Source organism: Schistocerca nitens, chromosome 2, assembly GCF_023898315.1.
Source record: "Schistocerca nitens isolate TAMUIC-IGC-003100 chromosome 2, iqSchNite1.1, whole genome shotgun sequence".
NCBI classification, from domain to species: domain Eukaryota; kingdom Metazoa; phylum Arthropoda; class Insecta; order Orthoptera; family Acrididae; genus Schistocerca; species Schistocerca nitens.
Genome location: NC_064615.1, coordinates 969,744,493 through 969,767,051, shown reverse-complemented (window position 1 = coordinate 969,767,051; position 22,559 = coordinate 969,744,493). Strand labels below are relative to the sequence as shown.

Sequence of the window (22,559 nt, the reverse complement as noted above, 5' to 3'; positions counted from 1 at the left end):
ACTCATGGATGCAACTGAAAGCAAACATGACGAGGTAGCGAGTGATTGTCAATAACAGGCGACGTCACAGCCCAAATCCCAAGACGAAAGTGATCATAGAAGTGACCGGGCATTAGAAGAATGTTTGCAAACTGCGTCTGCACTACCTTTGGCAGAAGAGATGGTGGCATACGACTGCTCCTCAGATTCACCAACGCCACCCTTGGTGGAAAACTACTCAGGGGGTGGGCGGACAGACATTCGGTGAAGGCCAGTGTCAATGCAAACTGCAAGAAAAGTAAAAAGAAAGTTTCTAATGCAAACCGGGATGGTGGTCTCCTGTCAGAGTCTCAGGAAGTATCTGGCATGGAATGGCGTGAAATGATAGACTAGCGGGAAAAAAAGATCATTCCCCTTTGTTACAGTCATATACAATTACCACACTAAACATTAATAGGATACAGTCGGATGTTAAAATAGCTGCTCTGAAACAGTTTCTGTATGAGTCACCGACGGACATTGCTCTCCTACAAGAAGCGGTATTCCTACAATTAAATTTTTCCAATTATGTTGATTTTTACAATATTTCCACTGAAACAAGTGTTGGTATGGCCATTTTAGTTAGAGAAGGCATCCTCATACATAACATTGATAAATTAGAATTGGGGAAAGGTATTGGAATAAATGTATCTGGAGTTACTATCATCAATTTATATGCGCCTTCTGGCAGCAGTAATAGAGCTGCAAGGGCCACATTCTTTAATGAAAGCGTAATTTATTTACTGAGGAAAAACCCCCTCCAACTTATAATAGGAGGAGATTTTAATTGTGTATTGAGTCGAAAGGATCAAATCCCCAACTTCAATTACTCAACTGACTTGAGACGTCCTGTTGTAGTTTTAAAATTAATTGCGTGGGAAATAAAATACCCAACAATGGTGAACTTCACTCATATTGTAGTGAATTCCTGTAGTAGAATTGACAGAATTTATGTATTGGAAAATTTAACAGATAAAGTACTGAAAACAGATACTGTTCCCGTTAGTTTTTCCGATCACAGTGCATTGTTGACCTGTGTAAATTTAACACCACAACCTACCCGACGAGTAAGAAGCCAGGGGAATCTAAAAATATCACACCTCTACAATCAGATTGGTGCAATTCCTATAAGATTAAAAGACATCAAGCAAATAGAAGCAAAATTAATAAGTCTGAAATGTAAGGAACTGGAGGGACTTAAAATAAAATCCAAAGCAAAGTCAGTCACTGAAGATGAGACTGCTGCATTGTACCACCTTGTCAGACACGCCAAGAATAGAAGAAGTAGTTTCATGGATGAACTTGAAATTGATGATGGTACCGTAAACAACAACCAGAAGGAAATAATTAAAGAGATCTCAGCGTACTATGAACGTATGTATGCATCAGGGGAAACAAACGAAGAAGAATACAATGAGCTCTTTGGTACATATCTTCCACAAATATTGCGAGATGATGATGAGAACATTTCTTCGGACATCACCAAGGAAGATGTATTAGAAATCGTGTGCAGCTTCCCTGCTAGGAAATCTCCAGGACCTGGCGGACTACCCATTGAATTCTATAAACAATTTTGGACCCTAATAGGAGAAAAGTTCACCGAAATTGTCAATGAAGTCTTATAGGGAAAGCCAGTGCCTGCAGAGTTCAAACAATGCAAAATCGTATTGATCCCGAAGAACAGAGGCTGCAAAAAAATAAACAACCTATGGCCGATTTCGGTTTTAAATTCGGATTATAAAATTATAGCTCGAATAATTAACAAGCGAGCTTGAGTAATTAACAAGCACTTTACTCCATGCACTGCTGATACCATAGGCCAACAGCAGACTTTTGCTTTTAGAAGGACGATTTTACAAACTGCAGCTTTGTATCGTGATGTCATTGCGCTAACGCAGGCAAGTAACATAAAATGTGGACTGCTTTTCACAGACTTCCACAAGGTATTTGATCAAATCAATCACACATACCTGATAGAGAGAATGTACCGAATGGACTTCCAGCGAAAAACCATCGACATCATCAAAAACATGGCAATGGGCGTTACTGCACAAATCTCTGTTAACTGTCAACTGACAAAACAAATTGAAATAGAAATGTGTGTTACATAAGGAAGCCCCTTACCCATGCTCCTGTTCATTATATCGCTGGAACCTTTCCTGAGACAGCTACACCACAGGCTGACAGGCATTACCATTCAAGGAACAAAGACCGTGTTAGGTGCAAGACCGTGGTAGGTGCTTATACGGACAATGTAGGCGTAATCATCAGAGACCACACAGATGTGACACAAGGGAAAATGAAAACAAAAGTAAATTTCTAAATATAAAACGGCTTGCTAACTTGCACATTGAGTGGGTGAACCATGTTAATGAACACAAAGCTCTTGGAATAGCATTGACAACTTCCCTTCTAAAAATGATAGCAATGAATTGGCGGGAGGTGGCAAGAAAAATCAAGGGAGCTTTGATTGAAAACTGTCAACGTAGCATAGACCAGTTCCAGAGAAAACTGTTTATCAACATATATATTTTATCCAAGGCCTACTACATAGCACATAGCACAGGTTTTCCCCATTCCATCAATGGTGGCGAAGACTATCATGTCCACCTTAGCAAAGTTTTTGTGGAAAGGGGAATTGTTTAGAGCGCCAGGGAGGACAGCAGTTTTGGATCCAGGCAATGGAGGAATGGGACTAATCGACATCAAGTCTAAAGCGATGGCACTGTATGTCAAACGAACATGGAGCATAATGTGTAACGATCCACAGTGCATTACAGCAAAACTATACGACATTGTCAGGCCAGAAAGTGTAGAGCCGCCAATAAATATACAAAAAATAAGTTTTAAACTAAAACATCTTATGGAGTATTATCTTGAACTAAGCTATCTCTGCAAAAAGCTTTTAAACTCCAAAAATGTTACAGCAAAGGCGATTTTAGCTGAAAGACAGAAACATGAAAGGAAAAATAACACAGAAACTAAATATGCTGGAATAGCTTGTAATGTGGTCTGGAAAAACATCAGTAGTGATGTTCTTTCGTCTGACGTGAGAACAGCGGTGTACAAAGTGGTCAGTAACATCATCAGCACTAATGAGTTCCTCTTTGCCATTGGTTTAAGTGACACTAACCTCTGCAGCAAATGCAACCTCGTTGATAGTATGCCTCATCGTTACACATGTGGAGATCGGATTACCAACTGGAGGTGGACCAGGGAGAAAATTGCTCAAATAACAAGAACTTCAGCAAACAATGTACAGACTAACATTTTCTTCAGACCAGAAGAAAGTTACTACCCTCAGACAAAAAATAACGCAGTGATTTGGTTAATGGGCAAATATACAAGTTACTCGTACATATTTAACAATATTGGGAGCGATGAACATATTGAATACAAGATGTATATGGAAAATGAATTCAATAAAACACTTAAGTATCAGAATCATAATAAGAAATATGGTAACATGCTCCGAATTGTCTTCAACAGAATGGGTATAGGTTAGGAACTGGATTCCTCATGGAGAGTGGATGGGTTGTGTCACGTTCCTGACCCTAACCTCACCTACAAGTCACACATGAAAAATAAATCAGTAGTACAGCAGAATACAAGAATATGATGGCAAACATCTGGGGTCTGTTAGATCTTGAACTCCCTAAGGATGCATTTAGAAAGCTGGAACTGACAAAAATAACAAGGCAGTGAAGGACTTTGCGATGTCGCTGTTCAGGACTGCTCTTCTGTCCACGTAATTTACCCTGGTAGGAACACACATCAAGGATTTACTGACTGATTAATTTGGGTCTGGGAAATGATGATGAGGAACCTCAGGCTGCAAGGGAAGAAAATGTGCATGATGAACTGTCACCAGTTGAAGGTGACAGTGGAGGTGCTAAATGTGTGCTACTGTTAAAGACTGCATATCATTCCACTTTCTTTGAATGCTGTAATTTATGACTGCAATTATCTGTCACCTTATTTATGTCATTTCATTGTAAGCTAGCCATTTTTGTTACTGTTTTTGTTGAATTAAATAAAAAAGTTCAGCTTAATGGACTGCCGTCCTAAGGGGCCCAGGTTCGATTCCCGGCTGGGTCAGGGATTTTCTCCACTCAGGGACTGGGTGTTGTGTTGTCTTCATCATCATTTCATCCCCATCTGGTGCACAGGTCACCCAATGTGGCGTCGAATGTAATAAGACCTGCACCAAGGCGGCCAGACCTGTCCCATAAGGGGCCTCCCGGCCAATGACGCCAAACGCTCATTTCCACTTTTTCCTTACAGAAATCATAAGATCTTAAAACCACAATTAGTATCATCAAAATGTCAAAAAAGTCACCATGTTATTAATTGTTTCTCATGGAGCACTTATTAACTTCCTGCAGAAACCAGTGTTCGGCAGAACACAATTTGGGAAACACTGATCTACATATAGAAGTAAAAGTGCCAACTGTAGGCCTAACAATAGTCCATCTCACTGTTGTGTCCTCAGTGATAAAGAGAAGTTCCAGTAACAATACTGAAATTAACTAGAAAAATAATATTGAAAGTAAAGACAGAGCTGGGACACAGCAGAAGCAGACACACATAGGATGAGAAACCTGTTGGTGGAGGTCAGAGGGCGAGGATGAGAGAATCCTGTGAAGTAAGTTAGGAGACATAGTTAATGAAGCAAGGGCTAGATGATAATATAATAAGTTATATGGCAGGATTTATGAAGGCAATCCTTATACAATAACAGAGTAAATAAGGGAAAGCATTAATGAAGGCAATCTTTATACAATAGGAAATAAGTAATGCAACAGAGTGCAGGACCTTAGAAACAAATGGCTAGAACAGAGAGAGAGAGAGAGAGAGAGAGAGAGAGAGAGGGGGGGGGGGGAGGGGGGGGAGGGAGAGAGAGAGAGAGAGAGAGAGAGAGAGAGAGAGAGAGAGAGAGAGAGAGAGAGCAAAAGCTACTGGAGAGACAGACAGAGAGCTTGTGTTGGGACAGATGCTATGTCATAAGAAGCCAACGAAAGGCTTATGACAGTTCTTTACCTTATAGGGAATGGTTTCTCATCCCCTCCGTTCAGCCTCTGAAAGACAGCTGAATGATAAAGCACGAGGGCAGCCAATAAGGCAATGTAAAGCCTTATTTCATGTCAGGATCTTGTGAGAACGATGGGGGAGGCAAATGAAACTAGAGGATGCAGGGTCCAAGAGGAAGTTACAAACATTTAGCCAGTCACTGGAGTTGCAAGATTGGACAAGAGATGTACGGAAAGAAAAGTCGGTATACAGTATGAGTTAGAGGTGAGAAGCAGTCTCAGATGGAGGCAGTCAGTGTGTTAGAGTGAAATTGCTGAGAAGAAGTTCGATAGCTGTGAGGGCTCTCCTGATCTTAGAATATGTATGAGAGTTTCAGTAAGCAGACATAATGATGATAAACTTTCACTGTCTGTGCATAAAGATTTGACTGTAGTGTGGAAGCACCTCAGCTAGAAAGTCATTTCGTAACTTGAGATTCATAATAAACTTAAAAGTTAATAATATCTTCTGACGTGCTTGTTATCCTCATCATACTTTGATCATATGTATCCACGGCAGGGAATTTTAGTCAGATGATCTCAGCCTCCCTCTCACTTCCCTCAATCAACTGAATTCCCTGCAGCAATAACACCTGCCATGCAACCCTTGCAGAAACCACACTCTAGATGCGACATCGTGCTGATTTCACTCAAACTAAAATAAAGTGATGTAAAAGAGAGGGGAAGAAATGATGTGATAAAAGCATATACTCCACAGTGTACAAAATACAACTTTCTTGAGAAACAGGAGATATACTGTAAAAAATACTATCACCAAAATTCTCTCTGTAGAAATAGTTAGCATCTTCATTTTATAACATATTCTGTGCTTCACAGCAAACATATTGTTGATAATTTTTATAAATTCTCAAAACTCCATTACTCTTTGCTCTCAGCACCACACACAGCTTCAAGTCATTGTCGAGTTCTGATAAGCAGATCAATATACTGGGCCTTGATACTTCTTCAACCTTAGAATTTCCTTTTGCATTCAATATTAACTTCTACCTAAGATGGTATAGGAGTTTGACAAAATCATGTAAAAGCTTGTCTAATATGCTGTGGGGCAACGTTTTGCAACCAAAACCATATCTAGCAAAAAACTTGGGAGTTCAAACCACCTTTTGAGACAATGACCAACTACTTTTAAAGGAATACTCAACCCAGACATCCAAGTTAATAATTTATTTTAAACCTAAAAGTCACATTATTAGAAAACCAGTGTGTAGCTTTCTTTGTGTTCATTGCATGTTTGCACTACTTGCTAGTGTGTCATCTACTAACATGCTGGATCACTTAATACATTTCATCAACCCATAATCCACACTTTGTTTTTGATACTTATTTGTCCAGGAGCTTTTTGAGATGTCACTGTGGTTTTAAGATTATAGCGTTAAAATATGTAAAATTTAGGTTTTATTATAGCAGTATAACTAATAAGGATAACTGTACCAAGAAGAAGATTCACATTAAACGTACAAATACAGGTAAATACAAGATTTTTTTTGAGGGTATAGGTGCTACTGATTAAGTCTAATAAAAGTGGCAACATACATCCTAAACACCTAAGCTCCTACATGCTGCTGGCTAAACTCTAGCTATCACCAAGTAGGGGCATAGTTTTTTTTTTTTTGTGTGTGTGTGTGTGTGTGTGTGTGTGTGTGTGTGATTCACTCTATCCCATCATAAGATAGCTTTGAAAGCTAGGAAATTTTCTTTCTTCCATGTGTGCCTATCGAAAACTCGATGCTTCTACGAGGATCACTATTTTTGTAAACACACAGTTTTCATTCTGCATGTGTGAAAGCTTTACAGTGTGTAGATACATCCTTCCCGCTTGTTTTCAAACTTAGTTCAACCTGTTCCCGTGAGTGGCGCCGTCACAGCATGTCTTCAAGATGGCTGCTACACTTGACATTCGTCAGAAGCAATGTGCTGTCATATAATTCCTGTGCTGTGAAAGCGAGACAGTGGGAAACATCCACAAGAGGTTGAAAAAGGTGTATGCAGATGCTGCTGTCGATCGCAGTACAGTTAGTCGGTGGGCAAGCAGGTTACGTGATGAAAGCGGGCACGGCAATATTGAGGATTGTCCTCGCAGCGGCAGGCCTCGTACTGCACACACTCCAGACAATGTGCAGAGAATTAACGAACTGGTGACTGCTGACAGACGCATCACAGTGAACGAACTGTCACGCAACGTTGGGATAGGGGAAGGAAGTGTTTGCAGAATACTGATTATGCCAGTTGGGTTCCCAGGATGTTGACAGTGGCTCACAAAGAAACAAGAAAAACAGTATGCAGTGAACTTTTGGAACAGTACGAGAATGGTGAAGATGAATATCTGAGAAGAATTGTGACAGGTGATGAAACATGGCTCCATCATTTTTCACCAGAGATGAAAAGGCAATCAATGGAGTGACAACATGCAAATTCACCCAAGAAAAAAAAAATTTCAAAACCACACCTTCTGCTGGAAAAGTTATAGCTACGGTGCTTTTCGATTCCGAAGGACTCTTGTTTGTGGACATCATGCCAAGTGGAACCACCATAAATTCTGATGCATATGTGATGACACTGAAGAAACTTCAAGCTCGACTGAGTCATGTTCAACCACATCGGCAAAAGCAGAATGTTTTGCTGTTGCACAACAATGCACGTCCACATGTCAGTCAAAAAACCATGGAAGCTACCACAGAACTCGGACAGACAACACTGAAACACCCGCCTTACAGTCCTGACTCGGCTCCATGTGACTATCATCTCTTTGGGAAACTGAAAGACTCTCTTCGTGGAACAAGGTTTGAAGATGATGACTCCCTTGTGCATGCTGCCGAACAGTGGCTCCAACAGGTTGGTCCAGAATTTTACCGTGCAGGTATACAGGCACTGGTTCCAAGATGGCATAAGGCAGTTGAGAGGGATGGAAATTACGTGGAGAAATGAAAATATTGTTCCTAAAGGATGTATCTAAACACTGTAAAACTTTCAAACATGTAGAATAAAAGATGGATTAAAAAAAAAAAATAGTGTACATTTCTTTTGGAGTGGCCTTCGTACTTTTGGCGAGTGGTCTCCTTTAATACTAAATTATTTAAATTCTTCAAGAACTTTCCCACAACATTTAACATGTCATCTACTAATTTAAAAATGGAGGGTGGGGGATGGGAAGGATCATCGGGAAAGATTAATTTACCTACCAATTATGATGGTAGGGCAGCGCTGAACAGAAACAATGGCCAGTTAAAAAGTTACACTTCCTCAGCATAATTACACTCTAGCACAGATGCTTTTGTCTCAAATATTGCTTCGAGATAATGTGTAACTGGTTTGATCCATAGACTTGTGGCCTCCTAACAGCACAGACTGGATTTCTTTAGACTGTCTCTTATGGAGAATGACTACAAGGATGGATCAGCTTTGTCCCTGATGAATAAACCATCCTGACAATGGCTTGGTGTGATTTGGCCAAATTGTAGAAGTTAAACCAGGATGATATGGCAGGTTTTGAAGTTGTGTCTTAGGCCAACAACAGCATCTTACCGTATTTACTCGAATCTAAGCCATACTTTTGCTCTAGTTTTTGTAATCCAAAAAACCGCCTGTGGCTTAGAATCTAGCGCAAAGCAAGCAGAAGTTCTGAAAAATGGTAGGTGCCGCCACAACTGACTTCTGCCGCCGAATATATGTAGCACTACACAGGCATGCTTGCAGTCACAAAGATAAATACTGGCACCAAAACCTCTGCGTCAGTAAATAAATTAAAAGAAAAGGTAGAATAATGTAAACATTATACCATGTATTCTTTTGTGTTTGCTGCTATCTCATTTAAATCCTGTCTGCCTAATAAACTACGAAACTAGAGTGAGACAACAGCAAATGCGGAAGAATATACATATCATGTCATGTTTATATTCGTATTATTTTTATGCTGAATAGTAATACAGTCAGAAATGAAGCAAGGCAACTAACTATATTTTTAAATCTAAGATGACTCTAATTTCTGTGCAGAATGTAATGTACTAAAGAGGAGAATGTAATGTACTAAAGAGGCATCTGCAAAGATTTTCAAACGGAGAAAAATTTTCACTAAACTCTCGTTCAGAACATCTATCATACGCAGTCTATTATTTGGTTCTTGTTGATCATTATCAAAGAAAGCAGCAGTGTAAGTAACAACAAATAGCAGTCTCTTGCCATTGTTTTGCTTATGAGACAATTCCTCTCTTTTTTTTTAATTGTAAGCCGCGGTAGCCTGCACAAAAGCAAGTCATGCCGCGAGTGGCGACAGGTCATAAACACTCATTATCAGAATGCGACAAACAATGCATGACACAGTACAATAATGCATTTTCAGCTTAGAGTGACAAACACCAATAACAAAGAGAACGGCATTTATCAGATCAAAGCAAAATAAGCAATCGATTCAAACCAGACGAAGCACGTGAAAAAGGAAGGTTACCTGTATAAATACAGACGGAGTGCCTAACGATAGCAATGGCTACTTAGTAAAGCTTAACTGTTAAGTTTAAGACTCGAACCAAACTACTGTAGCTGTATCTTCATCCATTTGACCTAAATTATGTCTCATGTTACAATGGACCAACTTTGTTTCGATTTGGAGGTGCGGTCCAAAACTTGTCTCTCCCCTTGACTTTTGAGTCTCAAATTTCAGGTGCGGCTTAGATTCGGGAAAACTTTTTTCCCTTGATTTTGAGTTTCATTTCACAGGTGCGGCTTAGATTCAAGTAAATACGGTACTCAAAGGTTCTTGAAAAGATGTTTAAGGGACAATGCCAAAAGAGTGAAAACAATTCTGGTTGACCAATGTGTTTAACAAATGTGTTTTACATACTTTAAACAATGATCTACAGAAGCAGCAATTAAAGAGTTAAAATTACATCAATATCACGACCAATAAAAATTTTCCCTTCCTTTCTTAAGATACTTTTACTTCTGACTTTTAAGCCATCTAACACATTCTTCAGTTGCCCGGATGTACACATTACACTCTAAATCGCCTATGCAGTGTAACTCAAGGATTTTGATATTAAGGATTCAACAAAAATATGCTACCTACACACAAGATGATGCCAGAGTGTCTACAAAGGAAAAAAAATTATTATATATGCAGAAAGAAGTGTTCACCAGTCAATTACACAATTAACCTGTTTCTGTTTTTACTCTAAATTGTAACTGCAGCTGTACTAGATTTAAACAGCTCTTTTTTATTTTAGTTGCAAAATTGAGACACTGAGTGGCGCTCCATACTTCAGCTGGCTGCGTGTCTGCTTATATTCAAATTATGTCCCATGGATGCAATTTTCAACCTGGGAATACTTTATACCCAAACACGTCAATCTGCAACATCATCCAGATATCACAATAAACTGTCTTTCTATAACTGAAAGAGTGACCGGGTTTTCAGGTTACAGAGAAGCAGCCATCAGCACTGTGATTTATAAACAACGTGGTATTTGAACCAATTTAACTCTGATTACTGCTTTTCTGCACCTTCTGAAAGCACACACTAATAAGTCATATTTCTACATCAAAAAATGCTAACTCTGAATACATTTCCTAGTTCATATTTTCTACACAATTTTTAAAAAGTCAAATAGCTGTGATTGATTAGTGGCACATAATTACAGTTTTTCAAAAGCACTGTTTATTTTGCAAAATTCTATTCTTTAAGATCTGAAACCATTGCAGAACTCATACTAGACAATATGGTGTTTTATAAGAGACTTATTTATACCATATGTGTTCTGAGCTGTTCTTAAGAAACTCACTTGCAATACGTAACATATTATTCATATTTAATGGTTCTAGTAGGCATTGTATCACAATGGCCTATGTTTTTGGGAAGTTATTTTTGTGGAGCAACCAGTATTTTTGTCTGTTCTGTAAACAAAAATTGATACAAAAATAATGTGCTATCACTAACCTTGCCAGAAAGTTTTTCCTTCATTCTGTGAGCCCGGCTCTCTAGCTGCTGTTTTAACTGCTGTGTAACTTGAGCTGATATATCACTGGCAGGCATTGGCCCTACCACATCACCATCCTCATCATCTGAGCTCTTGTTTATGGAATCAGGCAGTGTAGATGACTGCTCTGCCATAGAAATGGTAACCGTTGCAGCTGGACCTACCACCCTAGGCTTGAAGCCAGGTGGTAATGCTGGACCATACACGTCTTCCGAGACTGCAGGTTGCTCACTTGGAGCATCCTCACGGTACTCCTCATCAGAAACATCACCTGTTACGACATCATCATCGTTACACTCATTTTTGTCATCTGAGTTTTTCCTTGAAATCTTCAGATGTGGTGGCAGTGCTGGTCCAATGAAGTTGGACATGTTTCTTTGTCTCAGTGTCCTGCAGAATTCAAACAATTCAACTGTTACCACACTCAACTGAACTTGAAAATAGTAATTAAAAATTAAATGGAACGAAAAACCAAGCTAAAATTTTACACATTGTGCTACACAGCATGAACAAAATACAGAAGTACCAATTTTGTAAAAACCTATTTATTCGCACACTCCCGGTTAAACAGAGAAAAATGAATGTACTGAAGAATAAACCAATGGCTTCAGTTACTTAAGAAACTGAAGGTATTAACAAGGGCCAAAAGCTAACCAGTGAAAACAGTTACACTGCAATCACTTTCTTAATATGCGCCCTTGAAAACCCTACAGCACCACCATGTAATCATGCTTTTGCTTGCTACTGATGAGGACAGGTGGTCGGCCTGTGACAATAAATTCTTGCTGCAGAACACAACATTTATTTGTATCCGCTAAGTACCTGCAATGTACAGTGTACATTTACCAGCAAAGTACATGGAATGGTGAATGGATATTAACTTTTTGGAACAAATGTGCTTTCTTCACATATAAAGAGCAACATAATATGTCAGGTCCCATCTTAACCTCTCTTTCTTGGTTTAGTATCTTGTGCAACTTTCCACTCAACACAACAGCATAAATTTCATTTTCACACTTTCTCAGTTTCTCCAATCCCAATACGCACATACTGGATTATCTTTCTTTTAACTTAACACTGATCTAGCAATCTGATATACTTCTATCTTACAACATTCATATCATGAGTCTCTCATCCATCATTTATGTGGCAGTAATATGACACGTTTGTTTTATTAGTTAGTTTGGGAGGAGGACTCTGATCTAAAGCTAAGCAAAATTTTCAGTTTTATTGTGTGTGTTTTGAGGTTTTCGGGCGCTAAATTCAGTTTTATTCATGGAAGGAGCAAAGATGAGGTAACCAACCTTTTAAATGAGGCATTGAGTGGTTGTTGGGTTTCAGTTTTATTCACAAACCCAACAACCACTCAATGCCTCATTTAAAAGGTTGGTTACCTTATCTTTGCTCCTTCCATACAATAGCCTACTTTTTTAATTTATTTCATTTTACAGTTTCTCTATTAGAGTACTTGAGCCACTAGTAGCACTATTTCTGATAGTGGGTGTTTTCTGTTTACTTTCAATGTGATTTTGAACACCGTACTTCTGCATTTTGCATATATGTGAGTACCTTATTCACCCTTCTGCAGCCTCTTAACATTCACTGTTCCATTCTTTCCCTAATTTCTGATGAGAGAGTGCTGGAATCCCCATTTCACAGATAAAATCCTCAAAACTTGCAGACAGCATGGTACCTACCACACCTAGAGCTCTGCTGTTACTAATTCTTGAACCTGTTGTAGTGTACAGGATTCCTTTCAAACCAAACTGAATAGCGCAGATGAAAAAATGGTCAGTTTGAAAGCAGCCAAAATATGTGAGGCAAGCCACTCGCATGATGACAGTTTAAAATGCAAAACAGATACTGTTTCTATCATCAAACAGTTTTCATAATATTTCAAGAGATCAGACTGTCATTTACTTTACTTTCACCACTAGATGACATGATAATGACTTTAATTTCTTGTACGACTATTTGAGAGTTTTCCAGTGAGGATCTATATACTATAACAATTATAAATGACTTCTCTAGTAGCAGCAATCCAAAAGAAGGTTTCCAATTGTCGATCTAAGCAGAAACGACTGGTATCAACAGATTTGACATTTATTTTATTTTCTTACATACTGTAAAACAATCACTATTTTCTCTAATTTTTTCCAAGGCTACAGAAGTGGTCTGCTAATTTGTTGTCCTCTCTGTTTAACATATGGATTCTTGTATTTACATGGTGTTTGGACAAATACATCAACTTCTTTTTGACAAACTAGACTATGCAATGAAATAAGAGGTTTGTCAACATTTCTGTTTAGTCCTCTAATACTCTAATGCATAATGGTAAGTTTACTCAAGTTTCTTTTGTGTGTGACACTACATTTATCTGGATCTCTTTTACAGCAGTTTGTCTGAATGCGGTATTCAATATAAACAAGGCCTACCTCTCACACCTGTAATCAAAGGAATTCTACCTTTAGTGATGGCATTCCCCAACCTCCATATTTTCAGTTAAGCATCTGTCCCCTCCCTGTTGAGATATAAGTTATCATCATCTTATTCTTCTTCTTCTCCTCTCTCAGCAGAAATTCGGTCCATTCCTTGTTGACTCACCCGATGTGTCTGTTTATCCACAGTTGATCATGCCACATTAGACAACCAACAAAACTCACATTTGTGAAGGTGGCTGCTGCACCTAGCTTGCACGGGCCTCTCTTGGCACTATATTGTTATTGGCCAGGCTGTTACCAGTCTCTCATATTCTACACACCAATATGAATACTCGTTCTGTTCCCACTTCCCCCCAATGATTTTAGAAATTTTGATGGAATGTTATAGTCTACATTCCTTCTACCTTATTAGATCATAAGTCATCCAAAGCTCTTTTAAATTCTGGTTCTAATAATAGATTCCCTATCTCTTCCCTGTTGACTGCTCCCTATTTCTTCTTCTATCAAATCAGTAGATAAGTACTAACCCTCATAGAGGCCTTCAGTTTACTCTTTCCACCTATCTGCTCTCTCCTCTACATTTACCAATGGATTTCCCATTGCAGTCTTAAGGTTACCACCCTTGCTTTTCATTCCACCAAAGGTTGCTTTGACTTTTCTATGTGCTGAGTCTGTCCTTCAGCCAACAATTTCTTTAATTTCCCTGAAAGTTTTTGTACTGCCTTCATTAGTCAAACAACTGAAGTATTTCTTCTGTTAACTGTGGTTTCTTTGTGGTTACCTTCTTTCTACCTACGGTTTTCTTTCCAACTTCCATGATCGCCCCTTTTACAAATGCCCATTCCTCAACTGAATTACTTACAGAGCTATTCATTATCACAGTATCTACAGCCTAAGAGAATTTCAAGCATACCTCTTCATTCCTTAGTACTTCTGTATCCCTCTTTTTTTTGCACACTGATCCTTCCTAACTGTTCTCTTAAACATGAGCCTATTCGTCGTCATTACTAAAGTAAGCCTTATAATCCAATATCTGATTTCAGAATCTCTGTCTGACCATGATATAATGCAACTGGAATCTTCCAATATCTCCCAGCATTTTTGTGAACACATCCTCCTCTTGTGATTCTTGAACAGAATATTTGCTATTACTCACTAATATTTATTGCAGAACTGTCTTTCTAATCTCCCATTCGTACTACCAGGCCCATATCCTTCCATTACTCTTTTGTCTAATCCCTCCCCTACAACCACATTGCAATCTCCCACGATAATTAGATTTTCATCTCCATTTATGTATCAAATTACCAATTCACTACCCTCATATATTTACTTTCTCCATTCATTCTCTGCTTGTCACATCGGCATGCATACCTGAATTACTGATGTTAGTGCTGGTTTGCGGGTGGTACTATTTATTTATTACAGTGTAACCTGTTACCTTTAATTTAAACAAAATCTGTATTCATTTGTACTCATATTATTACTACCACCTGTGAACTTTGTTTGCCTAAAACTAGCATTTAATGATAATTATCATACTATTATAAGCAATCACAACAAAGTGGAGTGCACAAATTCCAAATTATTTGAAAGCATTTATTGTATGTATTTTTATCTTCTTCACCCAATATTCTTCCTGCGGAGTTTTCATGAATAAACACTTCTGCTTTGTTGCCACAGAAGATAAGTTCCATGTATAAGGGAATGGAGGAAATCAAAATACACTAACAACTTTACTACAAATCAGAATAATGAGGTACTTAATAAATGGGAAACACGCCAAACAGACAGTGCTTCGACTGGTTTATGACCATTAAGGTCTGGTTCTGATTCCTGCTGATAATTTTTGCTTTTCTGAAATTGCGTAATATGAGTCTCTATGAGAGTAAACTGTTTGTTGGGAGTTAGTTGTAAACCTACAACTGCTCACATATCATCTGCGTTGGGGTGGTTTCGGCTCTAGTTACTTAGTCACATGTTCCATGCGTCATTTTGCACGATAGATGTAATGATGTGGCACAAGTCTTTTACACTCACATTGCAAATTAATTTGTACATGTGGTTACATTCTGAACATTTCTAAGGTTTTATATATTTTACAAAATGAAAAAGATATACAGATATGAGTTAGTAATTTCTACCCACCACCTTTTACATGTTACTGTTACAGAAATTATTAATAGATGGATTAACACGCTATCTACAAACTCCATTAACTTAAAGCAATATACTTACAGTAAATTTTATAAACAACGTAACAAAAATTGAATGACGGTGTGCTCAGAGAATATTGTAATTATCTTTAGATGAAGCATACCTGACAATGACTGGCAAGAACTTCATAGCTGTAATCTTGTAGCATAATGTTTAGGCTTGAATTCATAATACAATTTGAAAATACTACAAGCACTTTAACTTGTACATAACAATTATACTGCCTACAGCCCTTGTTAACAAAGTACGACGTATTTGACAATCGTTAATCTTTAATTCTTAGACTTCCAAGAACTTGCCTTCAACATCTTTTTAATTTTTTTCCAACTGTAAACGATGGATTTTATTAGACCTGCTGTAGCAATGCCCTTTACACTTTGTTTTACACTGGAATTCCATACAATTTTCCGTATGCATGTTTCTACTACGTTCCCACATTCAGGGTCATGAGAAATGGCTCTTAAAGTATCTTCCGTATCCTGACGAAGGCGGCGTGGACCCCTAGTATTCCAAAATCTCACTACTGCTCTTTGGGGCGTTCTGGGAAGCTGATTAAGATGATACATTCGGGCACTTGGGCTAATATCCTGGCAACAGCATTCGCCTTCACCAATTAGAACTGGCATGTGCATGTAATCTTGAAGGGATTTTACAACAGGTGCATAAAGACTCCTGAAAGCTTCCACTTGCGGGGCAACTATGTTGACAACTTTATTCTTGTCTTCCCCAAATGTCATACGAAAGTCACCAGAATACGACAATCCAGCAATACACCGATAAAAATCAGTTTCCGTAAACGTTTCTGGAAGAATGAGTAAAGCAGCGTGGACAGCACTGTACAGATTTTGATGCAATGCTGAGCGCAAATGGGAGTTTGTAGCTTGTTTTAGTATTACAACTGGCTTATGGAGGCGTCCTGCAACATACAAATCACACCAGTCCAACAAGTCAGCTTCCATTGCTTGACGAGATATAATACCATACTTTATCACTACATCTTCACCTTCTACTGGCACTAAAGTATTGAAATACACCCTAGCTCCCCAGTGTTCTTGGAAATTCGCGACAAAATTGTGTCCGAACCACTTTAAATGAGAATAATGTTTCGGGTTTCTTCGTATATTTTCTGCATGCCAAAGGGATGAACTATCCACAGCAAAAATAAGATCAATCATATTTTTTGACTTGCGACTGGCTCCACTTTGCTTCATAACGCCTGAACCATAAGCAAATGCGAACGACAGGTTCTGTGGAAACATCCCCACGATTTTCGCGTATAAGGATGGTTGCCCCGCAAGAGAATTCACAGCCATCATATTATGAGAGCAGATATGAAAACCTAAATAATTATTATTTCAATATTCAGTGCAGAACAATAACACGCTGCGTTAAGGAATTATTTCGTACTGACACATAACCTCAAAATATGTGTAAACTTACCAGCCTTCTTTATTGACTGCTTCAGTTGTGAAATGTTTAATTCCCTTAAAATCTCATACCGACATAATTATACGCGGTTAAATAAATTTATCTATTTAAGATCGCGGTAAACTAAGAGATCATTTTGAATCAAACGATTATTGAAACTCTAGTCATTTACAATTACATTGAAAGCATCTTTTACGCAATGACTAGTCATGGGCGAAAGTGGCGTGTATCAGTAGTTGCTAGTCGCCAATAAATGCAAGCATGTACACCAGTCCGCTTCACAATGCCTCTCCAATGACGGGTATTTTCCGAAAATCCAACGACTAAAATTAACAGCCAGCAAAATCTAATTGTGACAGTTGTAGTTTTTCAAGACTTTCATTATACATAGTGCTTTTTACACTTTTTGTACTTAATTGACAGAAATAGTGTCACCCGTTGAAGGTATTCTTAGTGACAACAGAATAAACGTTTTATACATTTCGTTATGGTATGTATCATTCACACTGCAGGGGATTCTAGGAAAAACTGAGTGTGTCGAACAAGTTTTCAAACAGCGTAAAGTTCCTACGCAACAAACGGTTACAACGTATTATCCCGCGTCCACCCGTTTGGCGCTTGCTGCAAACTCCAAGCCTCTACAAAGTACAAACGCTTGTGTACCTTTGGGGGAACTATACACACGCTCGCGAGTGCGCTTGTTTGTTCAGGAGAAGCAAGCATGATGGACAATGGACATAGAGCTTGTGCCGGTCGTAACCTTTGGCTTAACCTAACCTAACTTTCTCCGAACTTCTGAATATAAAGATATTCTCTGTTTTATTCATACGACCCTTTATTATAAAAGTAAAATGAATGTGGAAAGAAAACCAAAAATACGGCAAAGAAGATGATGGGTGTTAAAAATTCGTAGAAACCGTAACAGGTAATTGTTAAATTATTAGATTATAGCTTCATTCATGTATCTATGATCATAATATAGTTTCTTATGTGTATTTCATTAAATATAATTAGGCCTATGAAAAAAATATTGATTTACAATTTGTGATTGCAGAGAATTTATGGAAGAAAAATGTAATGAGCTTCTTCGTGAACCATCTGGACAGTTTGATAACTTCCGCATGATGAGCTACGCTGATTTTGAGTATTTGCCGAATGAAATTTCACCTATGATTTCGAAGAAAAATACAGACTTCAGAGAAGCTATACTACAGTCTAACAAAGTCGCGACACTTCACCTACCGCGCCAGCAGCGCTCCAAGCGGCCAGTAACTTAAACTGTGAGTTCGGTGCGATCGTGAAAGCGAATAGTGGTTGTTTATATTGATTTCTACAATGGTTTTTAAAAGCGGGAGCGTTTGCAGCGCAGTAAATTGCAGCAACAACAGGAAGAAGACACCGCAGCTGTCTTTGTTTAGGTTTTCCTAAGGATCCTGAGAGGTATATACCCTCATGTTACTAAACTGTATCGTCAGGATTCACTTGCAAACTACATGTGTATTAATGATTAATGTTTCGTTTTAGGAGCAGAAAATGGCTAGTTAATAGCAGACGAGGAGACCTTATGAAAAAAGACCCAGTTTAGTTGTATAATAATATTAGGTTTTGTTGGTTAAATTTCGGACAAAACCAGTTCATGAGCGCAGACAATAAAACTCGTGTGGAATGCAGTACCCACCCTGTTTGACATCCCAAATAAGCCACCTCAACTGACGATGAAGAGGAAACTGCCACAATCCATCTAAAGCTGTAGCCAGCACAGAAGCAGCCAGTTCAGCTCTCCGTATATCAGTGACAGATTCGTGTGAATCGTCAACACAGACCTGCTTTGACGATGAAGTGGTTAGATTAAGTGCAGTTATTCGTTTCTTACAAAATCGTAATGTTTGGTATGTATTTCATTCACTTTTGTTGTTAGTCACATAATTTCCCTTGCTTCCTTCGTATGATGACATTATTTTGTTAGCACCTTGTTTACAGACAGATTGTTTGAAAATTATTCAAGTATTTGATTTTGCGTAAAATGTAATGTAATCAGCTCATTATAATGTTTTCAACATATTTCACCAACTATATGACAGTTGCTTGTCCCACTTAGAATAATATAAAGATGACGGTCGTACTTGTGGCAACAGGCGACAATGACAAACACAGTAGGCCTACAGAACGATAAATGAGCTGCCGATCGCTTTTGCATGTAGAGGTACATGTCTGTGCTTCTTACGTGTGAATCTGTGTGTTTATATTCTTTCCATATCAACGAGGTAAGCTGCAATTCTATACAACGTCACAAGTGTTGCTTCAGGAATGTGTTGTAGCTTGCCACTCGATTCATGGTTTTTGTCCATACGTGCGCTTATTTTAGAATCATTTTTAGAAACATATATACCTTCTGATACTACACAAACCCTTGGAGGCAAGAAAAAACTCAAATTTTTCGTAAATTACATAGAAAATGGATGCAAAACAAACATTATGCTTACGACGCGTCTGATGTTCACCTTACTCGCCACTTGGAGCGCTAGTGTCGCTCCATCTGTCAAACGGTAACAACTTTTACAGCAGTGAGTGTCGCGACTATTATGTTAGACTGTGGCTATACCAGCTAAATATCGTCTGGCAGTAACACTAAGATATTTAGCATCTGTAGACAGTTACAAAAGTTCTACACTATTTGTTTAAAGTATCCACCCAGGAAATATCAAAACTTATACCTGAAGTCTGCAGAGCTATTAACAACGTTCTGAAAGATGAAATAAAGGTAATGTGAAAAATGTTTGATATTTTTTTAATGGAGGATCTTTCAAAATTGGAGATGGGATTGGTAGTGAAGGGGTCACGATCTGGAGTAGAAGGTTCAGAAAAAGACGTTAGAACACGTCCTGAGCGGTTTGGTACTATTATATATCCACTTGACACTGATGATGGTCTAGAATATTGAAATGAATTATGAGGGGATGGTGTTTCAACGAAAATGACCTCTGTTTAATTCTTTTGATAAAAAACCATCTATTTCATACATCATTAATAATTTCCTGGCGTCCTGAGGAAGTTCCCGCATCTTTTTGGCTAATAGCTTAGCATACAGATCACGTTCATCAACTTCTGCATTTGCTCATGATGGACGTTGACTAAGTACATTCATTAATTGACTGAATGCTGTGGCCATTTGCTGTTCCACTATATTCCAAGCAGTGCGACGACGAGATTTCTCCTTAGATTTACTTGTAGATAGTGAAGAAACCGTAGACGCAGGAGTTGAGGAACCAGCCACGCTGTTATAATTTTCTATCTTCTCGGATTCATCCACCATTTCTTTGCCAGCTGTTTCTGATGATCTTGATTGCTGCAAAAATCAGATTTTATTAATAATTCTACTGTACGAAAAAATTATTTCAGATTTTAATTATTATTTTAACATTATTTGTTCAGATGCCCTCTACAGCGGAAGATTGGATTAATTTAGAAAGGGGATACAGCAGTAAATTCCCACATTGTGTGGGATCGTTGGATGGCAAACATATAGTTATCGAGTGTCCGTCTCATAGTGGAACTGAATATTTCAACTACAAGAAAATTTTCAGTATAGTGCTTTTGGCATTAGTCGATAGCAATTATAACTTTATATTTGTTGACATAGGATGTCAAGGGAGGATTAGCGATGGTGGTGTTTTTAACAATTCATTATTATGGCAAAGAATCTGCAGAAACGAAATGAACTTCCCCACACCATGTCCACTTCCTGGATCGAATAATAACATAAACGTGCCGTACGTATTTTAGCAGATGGTGCCTTTGCACTTAGTATGCATGTTATGAAGCCTTACCATGGACATCATGAGATTGGATCGCCAAAAAGAATATTTAATGAACAATTGTCTAGAACCTGGGTTGTAGTGGAGAATACTTTTGGCATTTTAACTTCAGTGTTCAGAATTTTTCGAAGACCTATTAATTTAGATCTCGAAACTTTGAAAGAAATTATTATGACCTGTGTGCTACTACATAACTCACTCAGAAAAAGTAGATCTTCTGCAGAAAGATGCATTCCCCCTGGAACGTTGGATGTATGGGATAGTAATGGGAATCTGACAACATCTGGTGCATGGCGGAATATAAAAGAAAATAATGCAATACAAAATTTGCTACTAGTACCTCGAAGATCACCGCTAAATGCCGTCAAGGTTAGGGACGAATTTACTTCATGCTTTTGTAGGAGTACGAATGTTTCATGAGGAGTTCTGACTTCTTAATTTTAGAGCATGTACTTCATATTATAGAAAGTGTAAAAATCAAAATTGATAGATTCGAAAATACTGAAGTGTTTTTGCTTACCGTACCTGAGTTCAAACCAATCTTGTTGGTATATTTTGGCAGAAGAAATGATTCCATAAACTGGTATGCAAACCAAACTGGTTTGTAAATATCTTCGACTCCTGAGGGAAAATTATTATTACTTATTATTTACGTCATATACATACTTATTTTGTTAGTAACACAACTATTTTAGTAAAAATAAATATAGAACTTTGAAAAATAGACACTTTGTTCCAATCATCTATTTGTCAAGTTTATTGCATATATCCAGTAAATATTAATAAATAAATAAATTTGTACCTGAGCCAGAACGAATAGAATCTTGTTTCTTCTTTAAATGTTTACGAAATGTGACCATAAGAACTTCCTATTTTGTTTTTGTTGTGTACATAGTTCCACGTAGTCAGTGCGTACACAACTTTCCCACTAGAGCGCGCCCCGCTAAGCACAACAGCGCAGGCGCAGCGCTCGTCCGTCTCCGCACTCGGAGATGGCACTGCCACAGAGACGGACCAAATTCTGCTTCCGCCGATCCGCGTATTAATATGTAACGCAGCCAATGAGATTGCTGCTAACGTAGAACCTTTTCTCCTCACTGATCATACTCGCGCAGTGATACATCAATGCGCAAGGTATTATAACGAGTGTACAGACCTCCGATTGGTCAGTCTGCATTTGTCTGCACCATTCTGTAGCAGTCTGCATTTGTCTGCAACAGTCTGTACGAGTTCTACATTTGTCTGTGCCAGTCTATAGTCAAGTTTCAGTCTGCGCCCAATAAGATTACCATATTCCTGTATATAGCCATGTATAAACACTTTTCTCCAGTATCAGAGATATATGTGAGAATAAGACTAACGTACCAATACCAAAGGAACTTCAGATTGTCAACTGTAAATAGCATCCAGAACCAAGTTAAGGAATTTTTATACTTGGAATTATTTTAATAAATGTGTGTGAAAATTAATCATGTTCTGTTTAAAGTTGGTCACCGTCAATCTGCTACTCTAAGCGTGCAAGTGGCATTTCCATCGTCTGACCTAATGGCAGAAGATAAACACGCCACAATAAGACCACTAGAC

General features: G+C 38.2%; 2 protein-coding genes across 3 annotated transcripts in view; both read right to left on the bottom strand.

The window, feature by feature from the left end:
- LOC126237298 (GPALPP motifs-containing protein 1) overlaps nucleotides 1-17,817 on the bottom strand; it is a 74,982-nt gene extending 57,165 nt beyond the window's left edge. Inside the window, exons 1-2 of one of the 2 annotated variants that reach the window (XM_049947256.1) lie at nucleotides 17,173-17,817; nucleotides 11,035-11,464 (exon numbers count right to left, since the gene is read on the bottom strand). In XM_049947256.1, the coding sequence (XP_049803213.1) occupies nucleotides 11,035-11,445 (411 nt within the window). In that variant the 5' untranslated portion in view covers nucleotides 11,446-11,464; nucleotides 17,173-17,817. Of the gene's footprint in view, nucleotides 1-11,034; nucleotides 11,465-15,835; nucleotides 15,996-17,172 lie in introns of those variants that run through there. The other variant, XM_049947255.1, reaches the window with a different exon arrangement.
- LOC126237297 (phosphatidate cytidylyltransferase, mitochondrial) lies at nucleotides 15,859-17,155 on the bottom strand. Its single transcript, XM_049947253.1, has 2 exons — nucleotides 16,736-17,155; nucleotides 15,859-16,648 (listed from the first exon to the last, which is right to left on the bottom strand). Exons 1-2 carry the CDS (start codon nucleotides 17,046-17,048, stop codon nucleotides 16,005-16,007), a joined length of 957 nt encoding a protein of 318 aa, XP_049803210.1. The 5' UTR covers nucleotides 17,049-17,155; the 3' UTR covers nucleotides 15,859-16,004.
- Nucleotides 17,818-22,559: the final 4,742 nt, after the last annotated feature.

What these genes read in the sequence shown, in the direction of transcription:
- LOC126237297 (XM_049947253.1), bottom strand. Translation starts at nt 17,048, where the DNA reads ATGATGGCTGTGAATTCTCTTGCGGGGCAACCATCCTTATACGCGAAA. An exon ending in TACTTTAGTGCCAGTAGAAG is followed by an intron (nt 16,649 to 16,735) that starts GTGAAGATGTAG and finishes TGTATGTTGCAG; the next exon opens with GACGCCTCCATAAGCCAGTT.